At 36.7% G+C, this 26,677-nt stretch overlaps 1 protein-coding gene across 2 annotated transcripts in view; it reads right to left on the reverse strand.

The window, feature by feature from the left end:
• LOC111512737 (glucose dehydrogenase [FAD, quinone]) overlaps positions 1 to 25,848 on the reverse strand; it is a 46,643-nt gene extending 20,795 nt beyond the window's left edge. For both annotated transcript variants that reach the window (XM_074179011.1, XM_074179010.1), the window contains exons 1-6: positions 25,689 to 25,848; positions 17,803 to 17,956; positions 13,380 to 13,598; positions 5,220 to 5,554; positions 2,729 to 3,020; positions 910 to 1,086 (exon numbers count right to left, since the gene is read on the reverse strand). In XM_074179011.1, coding sequence (XP_074035112.1) covers positions 910 to 1,086; positions 2,729 to 3,020; positions 5,220 to 5,554; positions 13,380 to 13,598; positions 17,803 to 17,956; positions 25,689 to 25,694 — 1,183 coding nt within the window. In that variant the 5' untranslated portion in view covers positions 25,695 to 25,848. The remainder of the gene's footprint in view (positions 1 to 909; positions 1,087 to 2,728; positions 3,021 to 5,219; positions 5,555 to 13,379; positions 13,599 to 17,802; positions 17,957 to 25,688) is intronic.
• Positions 25,849 to 26,677: the final 829 nt, after the last annotated feature.

Raw genomic sequence — 26,677 nt, forward strand, 5'->3', positions numbered from 1 at the left:
GCGTAGGAGTCCTATAGGGGTATTTTCATCCCAAAAGTTTATAATTTTACTCATTTCATTTGAAGTTAATGGTACTGAGCTTGTTTTGCGTTTAGTGGGATCTGTTTGTAAATTTCTTCGTGCTGCGTCGGTGCATTCCGCGCTTGTTTGAATGCAACACTTTTAAAGGGGTCTAGCATGATATTATACTCCTTGTAATACTTTTCTTGTAATAATTTGCTTGTTATATTCCATACGGTTTTAACAGTAGCCTCCTTAAACTCTGTGCTATCCTTTTTTCTCATATTAATCGCCCAATCCTTGAGTATTAATGCGAGCTCTTCGAGAGTACGATTTCCATCCAATTCATATTTTCTGGCGTCACAAAACTCCATAAATATTTTCCAAGTGTATTTTTTACTATTGACAGTATTTTTTGGTGTATTTTCTTCAATGATTTTGTCAATTGCCGCATCATTTTGAACACCAAAGCGAGGAAGTGACATTTTCGAAATAAATTGAATTACTGAAATGTCAAACAACTTTATTGTGTTGGTTGCTTAGCAATGTTATGACATAAGTGATAACTACCCGTGAAAACTATCCATGGGTAGTTATCAGTGTAATGATGGTTTCATTGGTTATTTCGACACACATGACTAGAAATAGACAAATTTGATAGGATAATTTTTTTGGTAAAAAATTTTCAAGTGAATTGTTAGTGAATTGTCAACGAGATTGGTAGACTTCCAGTCACGATGTTTCTTTAAATTTGTGATGTTTTCCCTACTATCAGCAAATAACGTCGCTGAAGTTCGATGAATACTATGTCCTGTATAATTCTTAGAATTGGGTCAATTTAAAAATTCTGCAATTCTCAATTCAAGATTTCTAGAGGTAACATAACTGTTATCATAAAGAAGTACTCACCTGGCGTTGTAAATATTCCTCTAGATTTTATGAAGTATTGAAGATACGTGAAGGGATTGATTATTTCTCTCAGTAGATTCATACCTATACTTTCATTCAAACGAAACACTATTCCAGGAAAGGCAGTGTGATCATACAACTGAGCTCCTACTGGTAAATCCTGAATAACTGGAATATCTGCAATAACATGATCAAGAAAAAATTGGTAATGTTTGGTAGATAATGATCTGAAATTTTTCTTTTGTGTAATTGATGACTTCATTTATTTTTTGGACATTAATGCTCACTTTATTGAAATGAATGAAAACATGTCTAATTTCCACAAATTATTTTAATTTTACGACCGGTTTCGAGTTTTATCGCATTATTATCAAGTATGAAAGTTTTTATACTTGATAAAGGAAGAAAACCCGAAGTTGGTGGTAAAAATAAAATAACTAGTGGAAGTAATACAAAAGTGCTAGTGCTGGCTGCTAGTATCTGCTCATGAATTTCTTTCCATAAGGATTTCACCTGATTAACAGTCGTCGGATTATACGCAACATGCGGAGTCTTTTGTAATAAGCAAGGAGGTTTCTCGCTGAATCCGGGGTTTTTCGAAACTTTTCTCGCTCGCCTCACTAGTGACTTTTTAGCAGCCACTAGCATTCGTATCGAATCGAGGCTGTGCTGTTCAGTGGTCAGCAGCATGCCTCAATTCAAAGTGTGATGGATACGTCGTAATTTTCCGGATATTCACCGCACTTTGAGCGTAAGAGGCCTGTTGACCGCTCTGTGATCCATCACACATTGGATACCATACGCGTGTTGTCTCGCCAACGTGCTGTACACGCCGGTGTTTATTTGGCAGAAGTTAGCCTCTTTGGTGGGAGCATTATGGACCTCTGCATCCCAACAAGCCAGTTCTTGTGGCTTCAGGGACCTGATTTTGTGGAGGGCCGAAATTTCCATATTCGGTGATCTCAATATCCACAATATCAAATGGATCAAATTTTTGAATATCAACGACGAACAAGGTCGCGAAGCTGGGGCTTTTGCAATGAGATGCGGATTTACTCAGATTATGAATGAGCCAACCAGGATTCCGGACCGTGGTGGAGAATATGCTAGTCTTCTGAATCTACACCTAACAACCTAAGGTCTCCATTGGAGTTTTCTGATCACAAACTCATGTTGATCACAAACTCATGTTGACCACAAACTCATGTTGGAGAAAAATCTAAGCCGCGCAAAGTTTGGCATTACAGATCTGCTGACTGGGAGGATCTTCCAGAACATTAACAAAAGTTCCCCTGGCTAGATGTTTGTTTCAGCTATAATGATCCATCGACCTGTGCTTCTGATATCACGGAAGTTATTCTATCATCCATGGATGCATATATTCCTTTTTCAATGAAGAACTTCCAACGTGAAACCTCGGTTCGACAAAAATCATGAGCTGTGGCGCAAAAATCCTAGTACCTACCGAAAACCGAACTAGGTTTGTTAATGCTCGCAAGAGCTGCAAACTCAGAATGAATATCAATAAGTTTTTGAAGTACAGCTCTGTAACTGTTAGGACTCTGAATTCGTTGAAGAGAAAATTTGATGGATACCTTCTTGATTTCCGAAGGCAGATTTTCATCTAGTTGAATAACTGTGATCTGGGATTACCAACTCACTTTTTCCTTTGATCTGTGTTGTTAGGAGCTGAACAGAATACATTTGTCTCATAAAATTTCACTTCATTATGATTTTTATCAATATGGACTTGGATATTGAAATAGTAACTTGCTTCAAACTAGGAAGGTTAGAGAAAATACAGAATGTATCTACTTACCAAATTGTTCTAGATGCTGTTTAGGTCCTATTCCAGATAGCATGAGAATGTGTGGGGAATGTAGAGCACCAGCAGATAAAATAACTTCTTTGTTGGCTAAAGCGTAACGAACTTTTCCATTTTTGATATACTCAACACCGTAAGCAATTTTACTTTCTTCATCTACGAGTACTCTAGAAACTCGAGATCGTGTTTGAATTTTCAGGTTAGATCTCTTTCGTACTGGCCTTAGGAATGAACTTTCAGCAGTGCATTTTTTCCCTTCACGTGAAGTTGACTGAACAAAGGAAACCTAAAAAATGGGAGATTTTGTGAGAAAGTAATATGATAAATATTGCAACTTCCTAAGTAGGAAATCATTTTCCGCTCGAAATTCCGCTAGCGTGTCAATCTAATCCAATAAAAACAGAAGAATTATGTTGCTTATAGTCATGTGTAGCTTGAGCAGTTGATGTTGGCTCATATGAGTGCAAAACTTGTTCTCCTCCTGATGTTTTTTGTGGCAGGGGTCTTGAGGTAATAATTTACTTTTACGCTATTAGGAATGATTTTCTGGTCAGCGCCGAAGAAACGTGAGTTGACAGAGAAGCTTGGACGTTTTTGTTTGAAGTTTCTTAAACGTTCTTGTGTGTTGGAAATCCTTCTTTCCGTAGAGATTTGAAATGTCTACTCCAAGATTCTCATGGACAAAGTATGATGAGCTGTTTTCTGGGTTTCAATCCATGTTCTGTGTTTTGATCCTCACAAGGAGTATTTCCACAACGTTTGCTGCCACTACCTATATGCTTAGATTAGAGCCTGTATCTATTTGTGTTTGTACTTCTGTAAGTGTTATTTCATTTATATTTGAACATATATCTATGTACTGCAACTGACTTTGTCAGCTTTGGGAGGCGAGAACGTTGAAGAACAATGATATCGAAAAATATGTACTGAATTGTCTATTTCATTATATTTCAATGGATTCTGGAGTTAATTCGTAGATTTCATAACTCACTGTACTTGGAAATTAGACGATATTGTTACTTTGACAACAATGATATTCAGACCGTACAATTGAATTAGAAGTGGTTTTGAAATGAAATAATCAAGTCAACCTCATCAACCGTGTTAGGAATCACACGTTGAAAGGTAAGACCTCGTTAGTCCAACTTCTGAGAGATGTCCTTCGTATGGGGGCGACAGCTGATTAACGGAAAAACAGATTTTAAACAGAACAGATTTAAACTCAAAGCTGGCAAATAACTTCTTCGACAGAAAAATTGAGAAAGCTATTCAGATCTGTCAATTGAATTGGAAAGTACTTTTGAATTCAAACAATTAACTGAAAGCTGGCAAATAACTTTGCTGTTGAAAAATTGGGAAATTTGTTCAGTTTTTTTTTTGTCAGATATCATTTCACTCTACGGTAGCTTTCAATTATGTATCAAACACATATTCAACCTGTTCTCGAAAACTACTTATATGTTTGGGATTCACCTATCATATAAACATTGAGATTTATCGACTCCGTATAGAATAGAGCGATTCATCTCCTCGGTGTCCTCCTGATGAAAATGATTCTGGCATTCTCGAAAACACTTTGGGGAGATATCCACCATCCTTCTTCCATCAGCTTGCTCCTCAAGGAAGACATAGAAAAGTGAGAGGACGTGCCGAACGATTCATAAGACTTCTTACGAGAGGAGGTTTCTTTCATGTCTCCCCCCTTCGACTTTAGTGGTATTCATTTATCATTATGAGATGTTTTCTCGTGTGGGTCAGCCAGTAAGAAATAAATAAGAAGATATATGTTGGCTTTGCTGGGAAAATATTATGTCAAGCTCTACTAGTCATATACTTAATATAATAATAATAAATTTGTTGGCAGTCTCTTGGTGACAATATAAACAATGTACAAAAATAGAGCAGTTTCTTGAATCTACAATAAATAATTATTCCACAAAGCTGAGGCTGTACGTGGTACTGAGTTTATGTATTTTTGATTTATAAACATCATTCTGAGAGATGAACATAAATGTCGGAAAACTGATAGTTACCAAGTTACTAAATGCTAACTCATTAATAAGAAACTAATAAAATCTAATAAAATTGTAATGAGTATATAATACCCCAATAATCTAAATTACATATATCTACACACCTACATATGCACAAGGATACAAATATTTACCTATATACAGAAAAACAAATACAATAATTTCAGATGCAAAGTAATGTAAAGAAATGTGTGATACATATTCATTATTCGAACAACTGTAGAATAGCGCTTCTTTCTATGGAAAGTATGAAATGCCATAATTTTTGCGACATTGAAAAATATACTATGATTCGACAATTTATCTCGGTAGGTAATTAATAAATGACGTTAGAGAAAATTTGTTTATTCATAGTACTTTCATATTCCGGTGTTCTTACTTCAGTTCAACTATTTCATCAAATATCCGTTGAAAATTTGTTGAAAGTTCATAAAAAAGTTACTCCTACTCACCCCCAGTTGATTTTTCCCATTATAGTCCACATATGGGTGACCGGCCTCTTGAGCTGCTTTTACATAAGCTTTTGCGGCTTCTGTTCGGTATGGGATATCACTCACAGATAAATAGCCACCCTCATTGTGGAATTCTTCATCTTTTCTTTCGAGGTGAGCATCTTCAGATTTGAGAAAATAAGGAAGCATATCTTGGTAAGACCACCCAGGATTTCCAGATGCTGCCCATTTATCGTAATCAAGTGGGTTACCTCTGACATAATACATGTAATTCAAGATAGTACTTCCACCAAGACCCAAGCCTTGGGTCCAGTGCACCCTGCCCTCAATGCAACCTGTAAAAATTATTGTGGAATTTACGATACTGTCTTGACCAAATAACCGCAGTTGCCAGTTGATTGATCAAACCACCAAAACTGACATAAAAACTTGGCAAGTTGACTTGGGTGTCACATCAGTAGGTGGTTTCACTTATCTCTCGTTTGCGTTTACGCAGTTATTTTTATTAAGTACTGTTCTCGGTTATACACATTTTGTCTTCAATCTAGGACCGCCTACTCAGTACTGACGATGCCTAATAGGCTGAAACAGCTGTCTACCGGTGGATCTTAAATTGAAATCAATATGGGAATGATCAAAATAGTACTTATCTATTTATCTTTTGATTTTTATGGAATTATTTTCCAGCAGGTTGACTGCATTAACCTTCCTCGATTTATATATATTTATATATATTATATATATTTATATATATATATATATATATATATATATATATATATATATATATATATATATATATATATATATATATATATATATATATATATAGTTTGATTAGAATAAATATTACTCTTTTTAGCTTCCCGAGCTTTCGATAATCAGACCGAATATATATATATATATATATATATATATATATATATATATATATATATATATATATATATATAAAAGAGTAAAGCTATGAAAATATCAAACAGAGATATGAAAAAAAATGAACAGTTGAGTTTGAACACTAATACTATTCAATATGGAAGTTGAGAATATAAATACATAATAATATAAAATAGAAAATGAAACTGAAAATATGACAATTGAAAATAATGCGATAGAAACTGTTGCAATCAAATGATTAATATTTCCAAATCAGCCTGAAAGTATTCAGTGAGGGAATAAAATGTATTGTCATGTAATAGTTTTTCAACATTATTTTTTGAAGAAGTAATGCAGGTTTGATAGCTGTTTGAGAGAGATAGGTAGTTTGTTGAATAATTTGATGGGCATAATTAGAGGGCTGTTTGCTGCTTTCGTCAATTTATGGTGAGGAACAATAAAATTATAGTTGGATCTTAACGTATATCTTGTGGCGAGCCGAAGATTCTCTCTTGATTCAAATTTGTCGAGATGAGTTTTGACATAAACAACACAGTTGAATATTTATACTGAAATAATGTTTAAAATATCCAAATCGGCGAACAGCTTCCTAAATGAGTCATCATATTTTTTTAAACACATTGTTCTCGTTATCTTTTCTTGAGCTATGAGTATTTCGTTTACTCTTGTACAGTTACCCAAGTTGATCAGACAATAACTGAGTGAAGATTGAATATAAGCATAGTAATAGTAATAATATATTCAATGGAAAAAAATTACAGAGATTACGAAATGCAAAACGATGTTTCGACAGTTCACTCAAAATATAATCAATGTGCTTATTTCAAGAGAGTTGAGCATCAATGTTCAAACCTAAAAATTTTACAATTGAAGTTTGTTGTGCTATTTATTTTGACCAGAACACCGCGATCATTCTCATTTAGTGGAAAGAGGATTGTATTAGTTTTTGAGCTGTTCAGAAACGATATTTTTGCATATTAGCAACTGCTTCATTGGCCTGACACGACAATCCCTCATAATCCGAGGACTTCATAGAGAACGTAGAATCATCGGCAAATTGCACTTTACAATGTTGACGATTACTGTTGTTGAGGTCATGTACGAATAAAAGAGCAAAGGTCCTAGGACGCTACCCTGGAGAACACCGGTGGGAACCACACAGGTTCTAGAGTGGAAGGTCCCAGCCTCCAGCTTAACCCTCATAGTTTGCGTTCTGCAATCCAGATAAGATCTCAACCAATCCGGAGAGGAGCCACGAATTCCTAGTCAAAACAGCTTGCTCAAAAGTAAATCGTAATCAACAGTGTAGCAAGCTCGTAACAAGTCGAATAGAACACTTACCTTTTTTTCACAACTATCGAGATTAGGAAGGACTTCCTTGACTAAATTCATCGCACTCTGAATGGATTTGCCAATTTTGAAGCCATATTGACAGTCTGGAATGATTTTATACTTTTTGCAAAAAGAGAGGAAGGAGTCTTCTTTGGTAAGTTTTCTCGAATAATTTGGAAAATGCAGATAGTAACGTAATTCCTCTGTAATTGGAAACCGAGTGCTTGTCATTTTTCATATGGATTACTATTATTGCATGTTTGAGTCGAGTTGGGAATATACCTTCAACTAAGGAGATGTTAATGAGGTATGAGAGGGGTTCGATAAAATTTTTAACTACCTTGAACAAGAGGTTGCAAGATACTTCATCCACTCCACTGGAAGTCTTGGAAGATATCGATTTCACTATCTCGAGTAGTTCTGTTTCATCCAGAGGATATAAAAAATGAGTTGCAGTTGATATCACAGTTACTTACTGAAATAGGACATGTTTCTTTGACTAATTTTTGGACAGAATTCAACAGTAATCACTGAATGTTTGGGAGATATCAACACCCTCGTTTACAGATAATTCATTTTCATCTATAACATATTTTGGCAAGAATTTGCTTTTTTTATCACATGCGATATTCTGTTTGAATATACTTCAGGCAACCTCAGATTTATTTTTGGCTTCAAGAAATTTGTGGCCGAAGTAAGACTTCGTTGAAGTTAATACCTTTTGTCGATGCTGTTACAAAAGTAATTTATATTGTTGGTCAATGATTTCATCAGATTGAATTTTACTGATGTGTAAAACATCTCTGAGTAATTTTCCTTCATTAACGATCTCCTTATCCTCCCGAGGGTCTTTACCTTGCTGTACTGGGAGGGCTTGCGTACTGTGATGAAGTTACGGGATATGTCGGCGGCAGCATAGCTGCTGGTAGGGTCTCCCATGCCGATGAGGCCGTAACAGAACAGTCAGACCAAGAAGGACCCAGGCCTAATCCAAGGTGTTATGCGACCCGTGCCAAAGGATGAATGGTATCTGAGCATCATCAGGTATCATTAACGGAGCCTTTGGGATACCAGGCGACCTACTAAAGTATCCAGCCTTACATCCATACAGAGGGCAACATGGATGTGGACAACCCTTTCCCCCATACTCGTAGGACTTAGATACGAGGACTTGGATACGAGAAGGGTCCTGAAGGGTCTTAATAGCAATGTTGAGAGTAATACAAACAAACCTGCAACACAGTAAGGGGGCGTCGGCTGTCCTTACCAAAGTGATGAGGGAGTTTGATATTGGTCTCATACAAGAACCCTGGGTGTACAGGGGAAAATTAATGGAATTGGGGGGCATCAGAGGGGAGTAAATTTACAACAGAACCTCAGAGACCCCAAGAACATGCATAATTATCCGTTAAGGAGTAAATATACTGCCGTTGGGTAATTTGTGTTCCAGAGACTTGACGGCAGTCAAAATAAAGATGGCTGGTGGGGCGGACCTGAGGAAATCATCATTGGATCAGCATACCTCCCTTACGTCAGTCCGAAATCACCACCAACCAGGGAAATGGAGGAGTTGGTTAGGGCCTGCCAAGCAGAGGGACTACAACTTATAATTGGCTGTGATGCCAATGCAATGGGGAAGCACCAACACCAACGAAAGAGGTGAGCACTTGCTACAGTTCATCATGGCAAATAACTTGGACATTTTAAACATAGGCAATAAGCCTACTTTCGTAAATGCGAGACGTAGTGAAATGATAGACATAACAATAAGAACTACATTTGTGAGTAACTATGTTCGGAAATGGAATGTGTCCGATGAGGAAAGTTGTTCAGACCATCGCCACATAAACTTTGAAATCGAAGGGATTCAGACCTCGACCTTAACATATCAAAATCCCCGGAAAACAAACTGGGGAGCCTATACGGTGGACCTGGAAATCTGTTTAGACCGCATGGATTTTGACATCAGAGATTCCATAGACCTAGAGTTGGCAGCAGATCGATTACAGGGAGCTATCATCTTTACGTACAACGAACATTGTCCCATAGTAAATCAGAGATGAAACAGGAATGTGCCCTGGTGGAATGAAGATCTGGGGAGGATGAGGTTCATGGGACCAATACAGAAGGTCCCTAACTGAGTATAACAAAATGCTGAGAAAATCCAAGAGACACGTGGAGAAGGCAATGTGAGGAGGTCGAAGAGACTATCAGAGAGCTTTTCCGGGTACACTTTCCCGGGTCAGAAATTACAAATCTAACACAGGAGTCCTGGGCGAATTCAGAACTCGAGACCCCGAAAAGGGCATCCAGGGAGGACTGGCAAATGACAAATAAGGTGATAGATATGGAGAAAATCAAATGGGTTGTAAACTCATTTCAACCCTATAAGTCGCCGAGACCGGATAGCATATACCCAGTAATGCTTCAAAAGGGACCGGAAGTACTTTTTGAAAAATTGTGTATAATTCTCAGGGCAAGCTTAGCACTGGGACACATACCAAAAATTTGAAGACTGATCAGGGCCACCTTCATTCCGAAACCTGGGAAAATCGGACAGGCCTCGGTGAAGGCTTTGAGACCAATTGGTCTCATGTCATTTGCGTTGCAAACGCTAGAAAAACTACTTGACAGGCATATCAGGGACGTAGCACTGGATATCAGACCATTACATCGAGACCAATATGCATACAGGTCAGGTATGTCAACAGAAACGGCTCTATGTCGGGTAACAGATAAAGTAGAATATACTTACAAAAACAAGGAAGTATTTTTAGCTGCTTTCTTGGACATTGAGGGCGCATTTGATAATACGTCGTTAAAATCAATCATCCAGCTGTCCAAGCTGTAGGTGGATAGACTGCATGCTTAAGGGAAGATTGGTATAAACAACCATTATGGGGGAAACAGTCGTGGCACGGTAAGCAAGGGGATGTCCTCGGGGGGGGGTCCTATCCCCTCTGTTATGGAACCTTGTAATGGACGAGCTACTATATATTTTGGACCATAATGGGTATAAAGCACTGGGCTATGCAGACGACTTAGTCATCCTAGTCCAGGGTAAATACAATAATGTAGTGAAGGGATGCATGCAGCAGGCCCTGAACATTATAACAAGATGGACCGAAGAAGAAGGGCTTGACAAAAGCCCATCCAAATCGACCATAGTAGCATTCACCAAGAGGACTAAAACGGAGGGTCTCGGACCTCTAAAACTTCGAGGTGAAGAAATACAAGTGTCGGGAAAGGTTAAATATCTGGGAGTAATCCTAGATTCCAAACTGACCTGAAACTAACACTTGGACAGGATAAAGAGAAAAGCGGAGGTAGCATTGAAGCTCGCCAGACGCACCTATGGAAAAACATGGGGGCTAAAACCAGGCATGGTATTTTGGCTATACACGATGGTGGTTAAACCCATGATAACATACGCATCTCTGGTCTGGTAGCCAGAGATGAAGCAGGCGACCGCCATCAACAAGCTAGGCAAGGTGCAAAGGCTTGCATGTTTGGGAATGACGGGAGCAATGAGAGCTACCCCTACAGCTGCATTGGAGACACTCCTGAATCTATCTCCTTTATACTTTGTGATAATGGAGGAGGCCAGGATGGGCCAATTCAGACTGGAAAACTCACCGAACTACAAAAGATCGGACCGAACAGAAATTTCGAAACAAGTGGAGCACATATTGATTATGTGCACGGACCACATGACACCGAAGTGCACCTTTAACACAAACTTCACGGCCAAAATCATAAGGCGTTACGAGTAGAAGACCATTAGTCATCCCGAAAACATGTTTGGAAAAAACACCTGGTATACAGATGGATTGAAGACCAATCATGGAATGGGAGCTGGAATATACCGAGCGGCTAGTAATCTAAACTACATCTATACGCTAGGACTATACACATCCGTCTTTCAGGCGGAAGTGTATGCTATCTTGCAGTGAGCAAGGCTTATTAAATTGAGGCCTCAAAGAAATGAGCGGATCAATATTTTTACAGACAGCAAGAGCGCACTAGGGGCTCTGACAAACCCGAAAGTGACATCAAAACTGATCTGGGAATGCCATGAAGAACTAAATGAACTGGCAAACAGGAACAAATCAACTTTGTACTGAGTGCCAGAGCATTCAGGAATCACAGATAATGATGAAGCTGATGAATGCGCTAGACGCGGTCCTGACGCTGGTCCTGAACCAGCTCTGGGGTTACCAAAATCATTGGTACGAAACTAGATTAGGACATGGACCAATAAGAAACACACAGAGTACTGGACAAAAGTACCTGGCAACAAACACAGTAAAACCTTCATTAGGGATTCGTCCGAGAAAAGAACCGAAGAACTATTTCAATATAGTAGGGATCGGCTCAGAATAATTACAGGGTTACTAACCGGTCATTGTTCGCTTAGAGGACACCTGAATAAAATGGGGCTGTACAACGAAAACAGCTGCAGATTATGCAACGAAGGGATAAAAACAGCTCTACACATCTTATGCGAATGTGAGGCACCTAATCACAGGAGGCAGGCAATATATGGACATACAAAATTAAGCCCAGAAGAATATGACGAACATCCAACACGGAACCTGTACAAACTAGTACAGGAAACGAGACTGATGGAATGTGTGTCATGAGAAGATGGGAGAATAAACGCAATAAGCCCAAGAGGCTGCAGTGTTTTCTGGAGACTTGGACTAAATGGACAAGTCAGACAGCTCCCAAAGTAAAAAAAAAACGATATCCTTAGTTATCCAAGGTTTATTGTTATTAGATATTTTATGTATATTGGTTTGATGTAATTCCGGAGAGAAGGCTCTATCGAATAGGTCGTTGAGAAATGAATCATAAAAAGTAGAGAATTTTTCATCAGCATTACCATTGCTGGAATATATAGGTAGCCAATCCTCACGAGCCAATAAAACATTCAAAAAGTTAATGTTTTGATCACAGAAGGATCTTTCGAGAAAATAAATGGTTATTTTCTCAGTAGGAGCGGTAAAACTATACATCGGAGTGAGAAACTTGCATTGTTATCAGTGAAATTCTTATGGAAGTTGAAATTAAAATCAACACAAACGATACGAGAGGTTTAAAAATTTTTTTCAAAAAGAGAATCGAGAAATAGTTCCATATTATGTATGAATGACAAACTATTGAAATATGGTGGTCTGTAAAAACAGTTTACACGATTTTGGAGTTGTGAGCGGTTATTTCATCAACTCATTATCTGTGACTGACGCACCACAAGAATTTTACACATTCTATGCGAATGAAAACATGTCGGATCAAAATTTTATATATTTACTGGAGTTGATTTATTATATGATGGAATCGGCCGATACATGACTAACGTATTCTGAAAACACTTTATTGTGAGATTTTCACTAGATAGTTTTACGAAAACGCAACGCGTTTTCGTAAAACTGGTTTGATTAATGATTCAATTCCATCATTCTGTAATATGGTATATAATAACACATATTGTCAATTTCTGCGTAACAAATGATGTTTTCCGACATTATTGAGGAGTGAAATCGAAAAAGTGCTCTCAAAGAAGGCTGATCCAGCTGATTTTGAAGATAGAGCAAACAGTCTTTCACTAACTTCATGTAAAATTCTGAAGAGAGGAAGAGAGTTTCCCATGAAGGAACATCTTCAGAAATTTTCGATATTACTCTCTATCCAATAATAAGGTTTTCACAAGGAATATAGTTGCACAAGTGTAGTCCTACATATCGTCGACGATATAATAAGAACAACAGATCGAGGTAACTGCAATTGTTTGATTTTGTTAGATTTCATTCGAGCATTCTACATACTCAACTATGCATTGCGGGTTCAATTGTTCAATTCGATGGTTCACGTTAGCAGAGAATTGGTAAAGATCGTGTTGTATCGTTCATGAATATGAAAATAACTCACCTCTGCAGAACCCATCTTGTTGCTCTGCTTTGTATCCCCAATCATATTTGGTATTCTGAAAATATCCAGTTAAAAATGGGTTTTCTGTTAGATGGCTGACCTCTTCTCCTGCCTCGAGTAAAAGAACATTCCATTCTGGTATTTCAGACAGTCTATTAGCTAATACAGAACCTGCTGGTCCAGATCCCACTATGATGAAGTCATACCTTGCATTCGCATCTGAAAAAATGATTTGATACATTTCAATTTGTTGTTATGTTTATTAACTCATCTGAGAGAAAGAACAATTTGTTCGGGCCAGTCTCAACTCCCTACACTGTAGGTTAATGGACTGACACCTTTCAGTAAATAACTACTCCCCTGGCTACATCTTCATGTTCACTTGCAAAGCATTATGGTCTTGCAATATTCGATCAATCAGAGTCGCAACGTACTGTTTCATTGTTAAATGAAGTATGATTGATAGTCTGAATGCTATTTTTACTCCTACTACTTTACTACTACCTTTACTTTACTAACGATCCTGTATTTGAATGCACTGTCATTGATTTTCACACCACTCTCGAAATCTGGATATAAATTCTTTCGATACTCCAAGGTTTTGTGATGTGAATTTATCCATTTGATAGTCACTATTTTGTTGTAGCAACCGCACAATTCCTGAACTGGAGTTTATGGAAAATAATTCACTTTGAGAGGTTTTGCTAAATGACCTCCACTATCATTTGGCCTACAGTACTGCATCTGATGTTGACGTTTGTTATCTTCATGGTACAAACTTCCAGTATGCCGAACACAGTAAAACATATTTCCAGAAATATTCAATACGCTAGATCCTGAACTGACTCCTTCGAGTGAGTTTCATTTTCGCAATGCCATTGCTAAAAGTCATCCAAAAGTAAACCGAAAACGCACGCTAGACATCACCTTATCGATAATATATGACGTGGTTGACGATAGTTCAAGATTGAATCACGTACTCTGAGAGTCACATTTTGTGCGAAGTCAAACTATTTCGGAGTAACTCTGGAGTTATTTGTGAGATGCACTTGTGCTAACTGAGTTGAACTTCGCCTTTTGTTATGTCAGCAACTAGCTCTGTAATTCATTTAAATATTTATATGTAACTATAGCTGGGTTAACAATGAAGACGATTATTATTATTATTATTTGTGGATCGAAATCAGAAAGCATGATCAAAGTCACCCTGTCGATGACCTCCAATATCATTCAGAAGCGAAATTTTTCGAAATTATCTTAACAAGGTCGTATAAAGGTCAAAGCTGAAAGGCGTTCTCGAAGTTGGTTTGCAAGAGCGATGTAGCTCGAGGTCGCTCGAGGTCGTTATCAGCGATAGTCAGTTCATTCGATACTAAACTGACTTGTCAGTGAGGCAACAAAATAGTTGAAACCGATCAGCCGATTTTAATTTTTTTTTCAATTTTCCTCGTTCTTACTATCCAGTTTCACCAGTTCCACTTGTCACCTCACAAACCACAAGAGGAGACTAAATCATCGGTCGGTAACAAATAAGACAGATGGGTATCCGCGGCTAAGCTAAACAGTGGAGACGGGAGTGGGTTAAACAAATTAGCAAATTTCAAATAGATCTTAATGGGCGCCAAGTAAATTATATCCTCCAGATACCCTAAGTAACTCACAATATCAATAACTTACCAATTAATATTGGAAATAAAAGATAAAGATCCCCAATATGATTTATTCAGTAATCCTAACTTACATGGATTAACCAACAACGCTTCTAAGACAACAATGCGATATTCACACTACTACGCGATGTTCAAATGTCAATACAAGAGCGCGGTGTATATAACCACGAATTCAATCAGCCATAAATTACGGTAGCAACGACGCTCAAAAGAAAATTACAATAAGTCGAGTAAAACTACCACGAAAATTGAGTAGGTGAAATCGTAAATACTAGTATTGGAAGGTAAGAGAAACTCGTTTGCGTCACGTGAGCTCAGGCGTAGGCGCATCGGTGTCAACAAGAAATCGTGAAAGGAAGAAAATACCTCAATTTCCGTTTCACAAATGAATCACTATATCAATCAGGTATCAATAAACAAACTCTTTATCAATAAACGATAAACAAACACTATATCAAACAGGTATCAATAAACAAAAGGACAAACAATTATTTAAATAACTCAGTATATCACAAATATTCAAATAAATCAATTGCGTGCTCCTTTTGGGCCACCCGGTATATGGTGTTAGGCTACCCCGTGGTCCGACGGAAGTGGATCACCCTGTAGTACGGTGGAGATGGATCATCCTGTAGCACCACCAAGATAGATCACCCTGTAGGACACAAAAAACTGGACCAGTAATGGATCACCAAATAAGACCCAAAAAGATAAATTAAAAAAAAACCCACGGAAGAAAATTCTCAATCAGAATCAGATAAAAACAAAGTGAGATTCAAACCCCATTCAATAGGGACTATTTGACTAATCAATACCCCTGGTATATTGGGTGCCCTGTATTATCATATAACCCGAAAAAAAATTAAGAAAATTGAATGAGTGTTGAAACCTCTCTTCAATACTAATATTCAGTTGAGATATAACGATAGAATCAGAAATTACTAAAATTATTAAAAACACATTTAATGGTAAAACTCTTACCCTAGCCAAGGGGTTTTATATACGTTTTTTCGTGTGCGGTGCTCTGCACGGAAGTCCTACTGGGACTTGATGAGTGACTAAGGGCCTTCTGTTTCTTATGAATCTAGAGACGAGAAACGAAGGTTGTAGAATTGAAGAAATGACATTGTAGCTAAGACCACATGAGAGATGCGACAGTGATTCAGACATACCTAATTTCGGAAATCCTTCCACCTGGCACGAGTTCGGTAACCACCACAAATCCTCAAAAGAGATTAAGTTTCAGACTGCAAATATCCACACCTAAATGACCAATCAGTCTTCCACTATACAATCCTGACTTGTAGAAATAATCCCCGTGAAGGATGGCACAAATACAACCAGATATATCCTACAATCAGTCTGATGGTACACTTGAACTCTGAACCAAGCTCATCGAAGGTCATCTCCCGAAATCCAAGAGACTGCCACATCTGACAGCTAACCAGTTGTTGCCACAGTTCGTCCAACCTACACTACAAGCACCAAGGGGGCGCTGTGCACAACATCATAAATCTATCAATTCCTCCACAGCCACTCGACAATATCAACAAGTCCATGACCCATCCAAACTCCTTCTCAAAGCAATGCAACCCTAAAACAACCCTTGACAATTTGAGAAACCGATCAATCCCTCTCCCGTGAACAACTGTAGAACTAGTTCGGTGTAGGTCGTCGGAACGATACTACGAAAGTTCGGCAGATGTCAACCAACAGCTGTCTCTTAACCTTGTTATTGAATGTTTACAGAAATATTGACTCCAACCTATTTTCAACTATTTATTGATCCTTATTCATGCCATGGAATAGAAACATATAAGGTAAGTCGCCACATCTTTCCCATTCAGTACGAATATTTGAGCATTCATATTATGTAGAATATTTACCGGAAATATCAAACAGTATTCAGAAACCCAGAGCTAACTAATATTGTTTTTCAGGCGATATGGCTCTAATATGTAAGTAAACCTTCTGGAAGTGATGAATAACAATCTATGCAAGAAATATTCTTGGAAAAGTATAGAGAATAAGGCAGACAACGGCTGAAAAATGATAGGTGAAGTAAACTGAGAAACAAACAATAACAACTAATTCAACTTAGCGAGGAATTTTGGATCTCCAACGCCGATTGGCAATAGGAGAATGCGTAAGTACTGGTCAAAGTGTATTTGAGTATACTCCTGGTGAGCAACAATTCTGAAACACTGTTTATTCAGAGGAAAACCAGTTTCAAGATAGCAAGAACGAGGAAAAAGAAAAAAAAAATTAAAAATCGGCCGATCGGTTTCAACTATTTTGTTGCTGATACTCAAGGTGTATTCAATTCCCTTCCTGACGAGCAACAATTTGAAATACTTTTCATTCCAAAGAAAAGCAGTTTCAAGGTAGCAAGAATGAGGAAGTAAGAACGAGTAAAATGAAAAAAAAATTAATAGGCACAAGCAAAAAAATCGTTGTTTTGGTAACTATTTAGCAATTAATTAGCTACAAATTGATGTTTTTTTTGCAATTTTGCTGGATTTGCCTTGCTAGCCTGATAGGGCTACCTTGCCGATGGAATATAACGTAGTTGAAGGTCATTCAAGGTAGAGTCAGGCAACTCCGATGCATCTTAAAATAGTCGCGTGACGTCAAGTTCATTTTGAATTGAATGCTTCAAGATATAAAAGAAGATTCTAAAATCGGCCTGAATGAACTACTATTATATTATTGACTTGAATCACATCACTATATATATTGTTTAAAGTTCTTACCATCATGTCTTGTTTGCGGGTAGAGAGGATGAAACAGTGGCCTATTTTCTGTTGAATTCAGCAAGAAGTTCATCATATTTCCTATTATTTGATAATTTCCATTGATAACTGGTAGAAAAGTAATCAACATCACTTGCTGGAGATAACATGTTTGCTGTAAAAGTATATTAATCAGTCTAACAAAAGTACTCCTTTCACACACCAGATTTACGAAAAAATCAACAAACTAGATACCGAAAATGAATTTCTCAATAATGAAAGTATGTATTGTCATAATTTATTCAAGTGCCACTACATTGTGAGATTTTCAATGGACAGTTTACGAAACACGTGTTGCGTTTTTATAAACTGCCCACTGCAGAATCTCACAATGAAGTGTTACTGGAATAAGTTATAGATTTTTATCAGGTATCGGCCATAATCATCAAGCTGTAAATATACTGTTATGATTTAATATCCAATCATTCAATAAAATATTGAAACATCTCAAATGTGTTAAAAAGTGGATATCCATTTTTTTGGACAATTCGTTGCCGTTCTTCCACAATTCGAAAATTTTGAATGGAAATGTTTCTCTTTCTACATTTTTATTTTTGTATTTAACAATTCAATATGAAACACCATACAGATCTTCAATTGAACGGAAAACCTAATTACGGTATAATTTTCTTGTTTCACCATAAACAAACAAATTGTTTTGTCGTTGCTTAATTGAATATCAGTTTTGAAAATATTTCATTGTTATATAGAATTCAAAATAGGCAATATTCCCCCTGCTGTCGATGTCAATTTTTCCACTGAGTTAGTGAAGATTCTTTCGACGCACATTTTTTTTTTCTACTGAATTGGTAGAAATTTTGTCAACAATCACTTTTACTTGATTTAAATATGAGCGATTCAGAAGTTGAAACATGAAACTGCAATGTTACTTGTGTTGAAAAAGACCCGATGCTGTGACATTAATTTTCATTATTCGTTATTCAAGTTCACTTGAAGTTTTAGTAGAAACTAGTTTAGGATTAAAAGAGTATGTAGATGATCGGTCGTAAATAAATATGGTGAAAACATGAAAATTTTCTTCACTAATTCAGCAAACGAACACGTTTGCCTTTACCCAAATCTGCAATACCGAACTCAATCAATTATTTGCCAACGAAACGAGTGATTTTGGGACAATAGGACCAAATTCAGAAATCATGAGGATGTATAAAAATATTGATGCAAATCAACTTACAACATCAAAAACCAAGTTTCAAAAATTCAAACTAGTTTCAAAAAGTTGGGAAAGCTTGTATCAGTCATGTGAAAAAGTAGAAACACTTTCAAAAATCAACATGATTCGGAAGAAATATTCACTCAACACCAAGATGGATGTGTTGGTGAAAATATACCAAAAAGTTTTCACACGAAATACATAAACACAAATTCCAGAAATTCTATAATATTCACCAAGAAAAAATACAATAAAAACAGTAAAACTATTTCAAAACAGAGGCTCAAACTTACTGGTTTGTAGATATAATTGAACGTATAACGTAGATCCAATGTAGACATGTGTGTTTTCCATTTCCGTCACCATGGCGGTGGAAACTAATTATGAATTCCAGTTTTACAGATATTACCAACGTGAGGAGATATCAAAAATCAATATAGTTCAAAAAACTAAAACTAAACTATATTTATTTTTCATTTTTTAGTTTCATATGCTAGAAAAGCGTGTTTCTCTTTAAACTATATTTATTTTATCTAAACTTTGGAATCAATCAATCGTATATTGTTTAGAAAAATGACAATTGATACTTTCGTACAGCGCCATCTGCTCGCGAATAGATCAAGCAATAATGTCGATATATCACGGAGATTACATACAGAGTCATCTGACCGCGAATAAATCAAGCAATAATGTCGGTAATTCTTTCAAATACAGATCCCGAGCTTGAGAGTTACAAACATACATACATACTGGTGAAGCTAATAGAAAGCGTGTAATTAGGTCGCTATCTGATTGAAGCAGTGGCATTTAATAAATCTTGTTACGGCGGAGGTGACCTGGTTTCGATGGGGTAACAAAAGCATTTTTTCTGTATGAAATGATACTATGAATTGAACTGAATTTTTGTATTATCTACATTAATAAATCGAGGAAGAAAAGTTTTGGCTTTTCATTTTTCCATCTATACAGGGTGTAACTGAATAAGTGTAAAACATTTAAGGAGGTGATTCCTCATCGAAAAAAAGATAGGATCTTCATATAAAAAAATTTCATTGGAGTATCCCTTGTTAAGATACAGCCCCTTTAAGGGGGTACATAAAATTTGTATAACAATTTTTTTCACAAGCACTAAAAAATGTACAATATTTGTACTACCAAAAAAACACTTAACCATACATTCATCTGGTTTGCCCCATGGTTGTAAGGGATGGAAAACGCAACCCCTAAAATTTATTTCCAATGTAACTTTTTGTCTCATTATTTGTTTACCATTTGAAACTTTATTTCCGATAGCCTATTTCATTCTGAACAAAAATGTCTCTTGGGTTTTTTGTCCAGAATAAACCAGTTCGCAGCAAAAAATTATTTCAGGAACAACCACAGAGATACGTCGTCATAAATAAGAATATACGAAACTATTATATCTAGTAGGTCGCTATTAACGATAGTGACAATTAAATTGGTATGACGCTGTCAGTTTGTGAATTTTCGAAATTGAATTAACCCTGCTACTGCACACTGGGGTCTAGAAAACCCACGTGCCCTTTATATTCTACCTTGTAAGCAGGCTTTCGATCGTGACCTTGGGCCAGCGCCATGTAAATTCAGTTAACAGTTGTATACGAGTGAGGCAGGACGCACAATATTTTATCGCTCCTAGGTAAGTAGTAAATTTTGATTTTAGCTGCTCCTGGATTACTGAGACCCCATTGTGCAGGATTAAGTTACATACTTTCTATTAGAAATTTTATTATCTATCATTTTGAAGGAAGATGTCGAGGCATAAAAGAAACGATACTCGTCCGCTAACAGAAGAGGAACTGCAGGAGATTGTAGATAATCTATGGAGCAATCCAGATCATGAAAATGGATATGAAATTGGAGAATTTTCGGATAGCGAAAACGATTATGAGATGGAGAAAGATGAGGAAGACGATGAACAAAGTGCTTGTGAAAGTGAACAGGGTGGTGGAAATGAACAAAACAGTGACAATGAAAATGAAGAATACAGTGAAAATGAAAGTGAACAAGCTGGTGAGAATAACAGTGAACAAGCTAGTGGAAATAGCAGTGAACAAAGCTATGCTTTGTTCACTGCTAGAAAAGTAGAAATCCCTTTAGAAGCTTGGAATTTGATTATCAGTGAAGATATAATTGAAACAATTACCATACGTACCAATGAACAAATTGAGAGAAACCACGATGAGACTAACAAACTCAGCTACACCAAAACCACAAATGTTATTGAGGTAAGAGCTTTCATTGGTCTTCTCTATGTAGCGGGAGCTTTGCGTGTCTCAAATTGCAGCACAGAAGAATTATGGTCCCTTGCTTTTGGGATTGGAATTTTCCGGACAACCATGTCCCAGCAGAGATTTCAGTTTTTAGCTACTAACTTACGCTTTGATAACAAGGCTAATAGACATATACGACGTCAGACTGATAAATTTGCTCCAATTAGACAAATATGGGATGTATATATAAGCAACTGCAAGGCATACTACACACCCCATGAATATTGCACAATAGACGAGCAACTGATGAGTTTTCGTGGCCGTTGTATCTTCCGCATTTATATGGCCAGCAAACCCGATAAATACGGCTTGAAAATACTAATGCTAAATGATGCTAAGACCTATTACATGTTGAATGCTATTCCTTATGTGGGCAAAGTGAACTGCGAAAATAATGAAAGAGTGCCAACCTATTATGTTAGAAAATTGTCCGAACCCATACACAATACCAATCGCAACCTAACTTTTGACAATTGGTTCACTTCGATTCCATTGGTTAACCTTCTATCTGAGCAATATAAGCTTACAATGGTAGAAACCTTGCGAAAAAACAAAAGAGAAATTCCGCCTAGTTTCTTGGCCAAAAAGAAAGTAGGGTCGTCATTATTCGCTTTCGATAATAACAAAACTCTAGTTTCTTTCACACCCAAGCAAAATAAAAACGTGATTCTAATTTCTACCTTACACCATGACGATTCCATTGATCACGAGACAAATAAACCAACGATAATTGAGACATACAACGCAACCAAAGGTGGTACAGACATCTTCGACCAGTTGTGCCATTCATATACCACAGCACAAAAAACAAATAGATGGCCTATGCGAGTGTTTTATGGTATGCTTGATGGAAGTGGTATCAATTCGATGATTCTGCTTACCTTTGCTAAGGAAGATTGGGCAGAAAAAAAAACTCGGACACGCAGGAATTTCCTAAAAGAGCTGGGAATGTCCTTGGTAATACCATTTCTCAGGGAACGACTACGGTTGCCAACGCTTAGAAGATCACTGCGTCAAAAGATAATGAAAATCTTGGATGAGCCTGTGCCAGATCCACCACCAAATAATGACGAAAATTTGCGACGAAAAGTTCGTTGTAGTTTTTGCGACAAACAAAAAGACAGAAAAACAAATATGCATTGTAGCGTGTGCCATAAATCGTTTTGTAATGAACACAGGGCAATGGTATTTAGGAGCTGTGAATCAGGCTGATAAATCAGCCTGATTCATTAGACTGACTAAGAAAAACTTGAGGAATTATAATTTTTTCAATTGCACAATATAACAGAATGGTATTTAGTTAAAACGTTTCGTATACTTAGAATTCGAAAATTTTTGTTTTTGTTTTTTTTTGGTGAATTTCTAAAAAATCGTACATTTTGTTACAATTTTTTTTCTTTTTTCAATTTGATATTATCAGGAATGGAATATTTGTTTAAACTACTTTTCAATATGTTGTATACTCTCTAAAATAACCACTTCAACAATTCCATGTGTAAAAACAATAAAAAAATATTACCAACTTGAAAAAACTCCATTTCATTTATTGGGTTTTTTAGACCCCAATGTGCAATTTGAGTCTTGAAAAATAAGTGTGCTGTAGCAGGATTAATACTAATTGTGTGTTGTTGTTCTGTTCTTAATTTGTTACTTTAATAATTCACTTGTTATCAAAATGGCAAACACAAATGAGGAAATGGCTGATATGCATTACGTTAACAGTCTGTCGCAGGGGTATGGGTTAGAAGCTTCTAAAAGATATGCTGAAATGTATCCTCAACGGCAGCATCCTTCACATAGAATATTTGCTCGACTTCATCAACGATTACGAGAATATGGTTCAAAAGAACGCAGGATTGTGGTCGCCATCGAGAAGTACGAACATCACAGCTTGAGGAAGCAGTACTTAATTCGATTGAAGAACAACCTACTACCAGTACTAGAAAGATTGCTTTCCAGCTAAATATTGATCATAGGACGTTATTTCGAATTTTAAAGGAACAACTTTTATACCCTTTCCATCTGCAACGAGTACAGGCACTGTTACCGCGAGACTTTCCGAACCGTTTTGAATTTAGCAATTGGATGCTGGAAATGATTAGAAGAAATTGTGACTTTCTGAAGACGATAGAATTCACAGACGAATGTAGTTTTTCTCGGGAAAAGATTATTAATTTTCATAATTACCACATGTGGGCTGATGAAAACCCTCACGCTATTGTCAAAACTAACCATCAAAAACAGTTTGCTCTCAACGTGTGGCTTGGAATTATTGGTGATGATTCATTTGGGCCTCATTTGCTACCTCCTCGATTAAATGGTGAGACATACGTTCAATTTTTAAGAAAAGGGCATCCAGTACTGCTGGAGGAAGTTCCTTTGGGCGTCAGAAGGGATATGTTTTTCATGCATGATGGGGCTCCCGCCCATTTCAGTCAAGTAGCACGTCAGCATTTGACTGAAACATATTCAAATCAGTTGATAGGTCGAGAAGGACCACAGAACTGGCCCGCTCGATCCCCGGATCTCAATCCTATCGATTCCTCTATTTGGGGCCATTTACAGCATTTGGTTTATCGTACTCCTGTTCACGATGTAGAGGACTTGAAAAACCGCATCATCGATGCTTGCAGGGTAATCAGAGAGACTCCAGGAATATTTGAGCGAATACGTGGCTCAATGCGCCGACGTCTAGAGGCATGCGTAATGTCTGAAGGTAGACATATTGAACATTTACTATGATTTTTACATGTTGTGTGTTTTGTTATTAATAAATTAGTTTTGTTTATTACCCTTTAATCGTTTAATGCAGGTACTAACTACAAAATAAAAATAAATCCAGCTCGCGTTTATGACGACGTATCTCTGTAATTGTTCGTAAAATAATTTTTTGCTGCGAAATGGTTTATTTTGGGCAAAAAACCCAAGTGATATTTTTTATTTAGAATGAAACAGGCTATCGGAAAAGAATTTTTAAATGGTAAACAAATAATAAGACAAAAAGTTACATTGGAAATAAATTTTAGGGGTTGCGTTTTCCACCCCTTACAAACCATGGGGTAAACCAAATAAATTACTGTCTAAGTGTCTTTCTGGTAGAACAAAACGTCAGATTAATTTCGATATTGTAACTTTTCTATTGCTTATAAAAAATTGTTATACAAATTTTATGTACCCCTTTTAAGGGGCTGTATCTTAACAAGGGATGCTCCAATGAACTTTTTTTATATGAAACATCCTATCTTTTTTTCGATGAGGAATCACCTTCTTAAATGTTTTACACTTATTCAGTTACACCCTGTATACCTACAAAAAATGTAGGAATCTTCCGAAGACAGGACGAAAGCAAACTATTTCAAAATTAACTTTTCACAAAGATACGTAGATCATGCAAATGAATAAATTTTAGACCCAAACGGGAAGAAAAAGCGATCTCAGAACATTGAATTACAAGAAAGAAAAATACTTTCGGGACAACGACTTTTATATGAAAATTGAATTAAACAAAAAACACTTTTTTTTATCCAGTTTGTACTCCAAACATTTATTATAGAAGTGAATCAGATATCATTCACCGAATTGCTACAAAATACAGTATATGGACGGGGTGAAATTTCACTAACATGCTACATTGTCATCCTCAATGGTGAACATCCAATGTTGTGGGATAAAACATTTGCCTCATTGCCTCTTCAGAAACAATCTGGATAACATTATAAGATGAAGCGATCAATTCATTCATTAAATTACGACTTTATTGTCACGTATGAGTTAAATCTACTTGTGTCATCGATGACAGTACGTAATGACATTCATTCGCTTATTTGATTAAGTCTCAACCATTAAAATCTTGTTTGAATTGAAATGGGTTTATTTTCAGGAAAGATCTATTTTGTGAAAGAATGGTTTTCGCGTTGTTTGTTACTTATCCATCTTTATATAAAAAAATGTAGGAATCTTGAATATAACTGACCGATTGTTGATGAAAATCCATATCAAAACTAATTAATACACTTTATAGTGAAAATTATACAATAAAGTGTATCAATTAGTTTTTTATGTGAGAATCTTTCGAAGAAAGGAAGAAAACAAAGGATTTCATATGATAATCATTATTATTTTAAGAATAATGCCTTTATTTTGTATGTTTATAAGTTCTTTACTTTTTACATGAATTTATTAACATTCAACAGAACTTTGACTCTATTCTAATACAGATGTAACGAATTCAAAGCAATAACATATTTTAGAAATCGTGGATAACTCTCTAAAAGCGTGAAGCTGGTGAAATCAACCACTAATTGTTCTCTTCATCACTCCTCAACCCAGGAAAAACTCATGAAAATATTATTGGAGATGTTATCAAAATCTATACATACCTTCATGCTGAGAATTTACTAGGATGTGTATCAAAAAAATACTTTTCATATAATAATGAAACAACAGAATAGTTATCTAGAATACCATTACACGAATCGTTTAGCAGTAAGTTATTGACCGATTTCATTTTCTCAACAAATTATATTCTCCAAACTACTCGTTTATCGGTATCAACAAAACCGTCTGAAAGGTAATTTTATATTTTTTCCGATAAGTCATGTCCTTATCAATAATTTCAAATGAGCCAAATGAACACGTCCGTTAGTTATTCACCACCTGTTTGTTCAATTTCAACAGAATTGCCAAAAAAGTACTAACATAAAAAAATCAATGAGATTCAACTTGACATGGGCATCTCAGAATCGACACTACTGGCCAGGAATGTTTCGCGATATTGCCAAGTATGGCGATATATGTCATGCCAACGTATTAGGTATCACAGACGAAACCCGTGGGTAAGATGCAGGCATCTCGCAACCAGCACTCTTAGAAATGTGTCAGCACCTATTTGATAGGGCTATTATTTGATTTTGGTCGAGTGAACCATTTCCTTGTAGTATTCCAGGACCCATTCACTAAATGAAGATAACATCACATGGTTTGGCTGTCCCTATTCGATAACAACACTCAAGCAGTCAGATTCTCGAGGACTTCCTAAAGGATCTCTTCATTACACACCACCGCACTCCGCGGGATACACCGCAGGCAAACTACGTAAAGCATATAAATGAGACGCGCAAGACGTTGATCGCACAATTTCGCGAGATCGAACACCACGAATGGAGTCAACATCTACTCGATCTCATGTTCGCTCTAAATACCGGCCGTCACGACTCAACGAGATACACGCCCGCTTTTCTGATCTCCGGGGAGAGCTGGAAGTACCCAAAGAAATCCATCGAAATACAGAAGTATCCAGGTAGTTGAAAACTGACTTTCCGTTACACGATCAAACCGGTTTCAACCTCATCGTGGCTAAAGCATTTAC

This window comes from Leptinotarsa decemlineata, unplaced genomic scaffold (assembly GCF_025532065.1).
Source record: "Leptinotarsa decemlineata unplaced genomic scaffold, Ldec_3_MD MMD2_tig00004307_RagTag_RagTag, whole genome shotgun sequence".
NCBI lineage: Eukaryota > Metazoa > Arthropoda > Insecta > Coleoptera > Chrysomelidae > Leptinotarsa > Leptinotarsa decemlineata.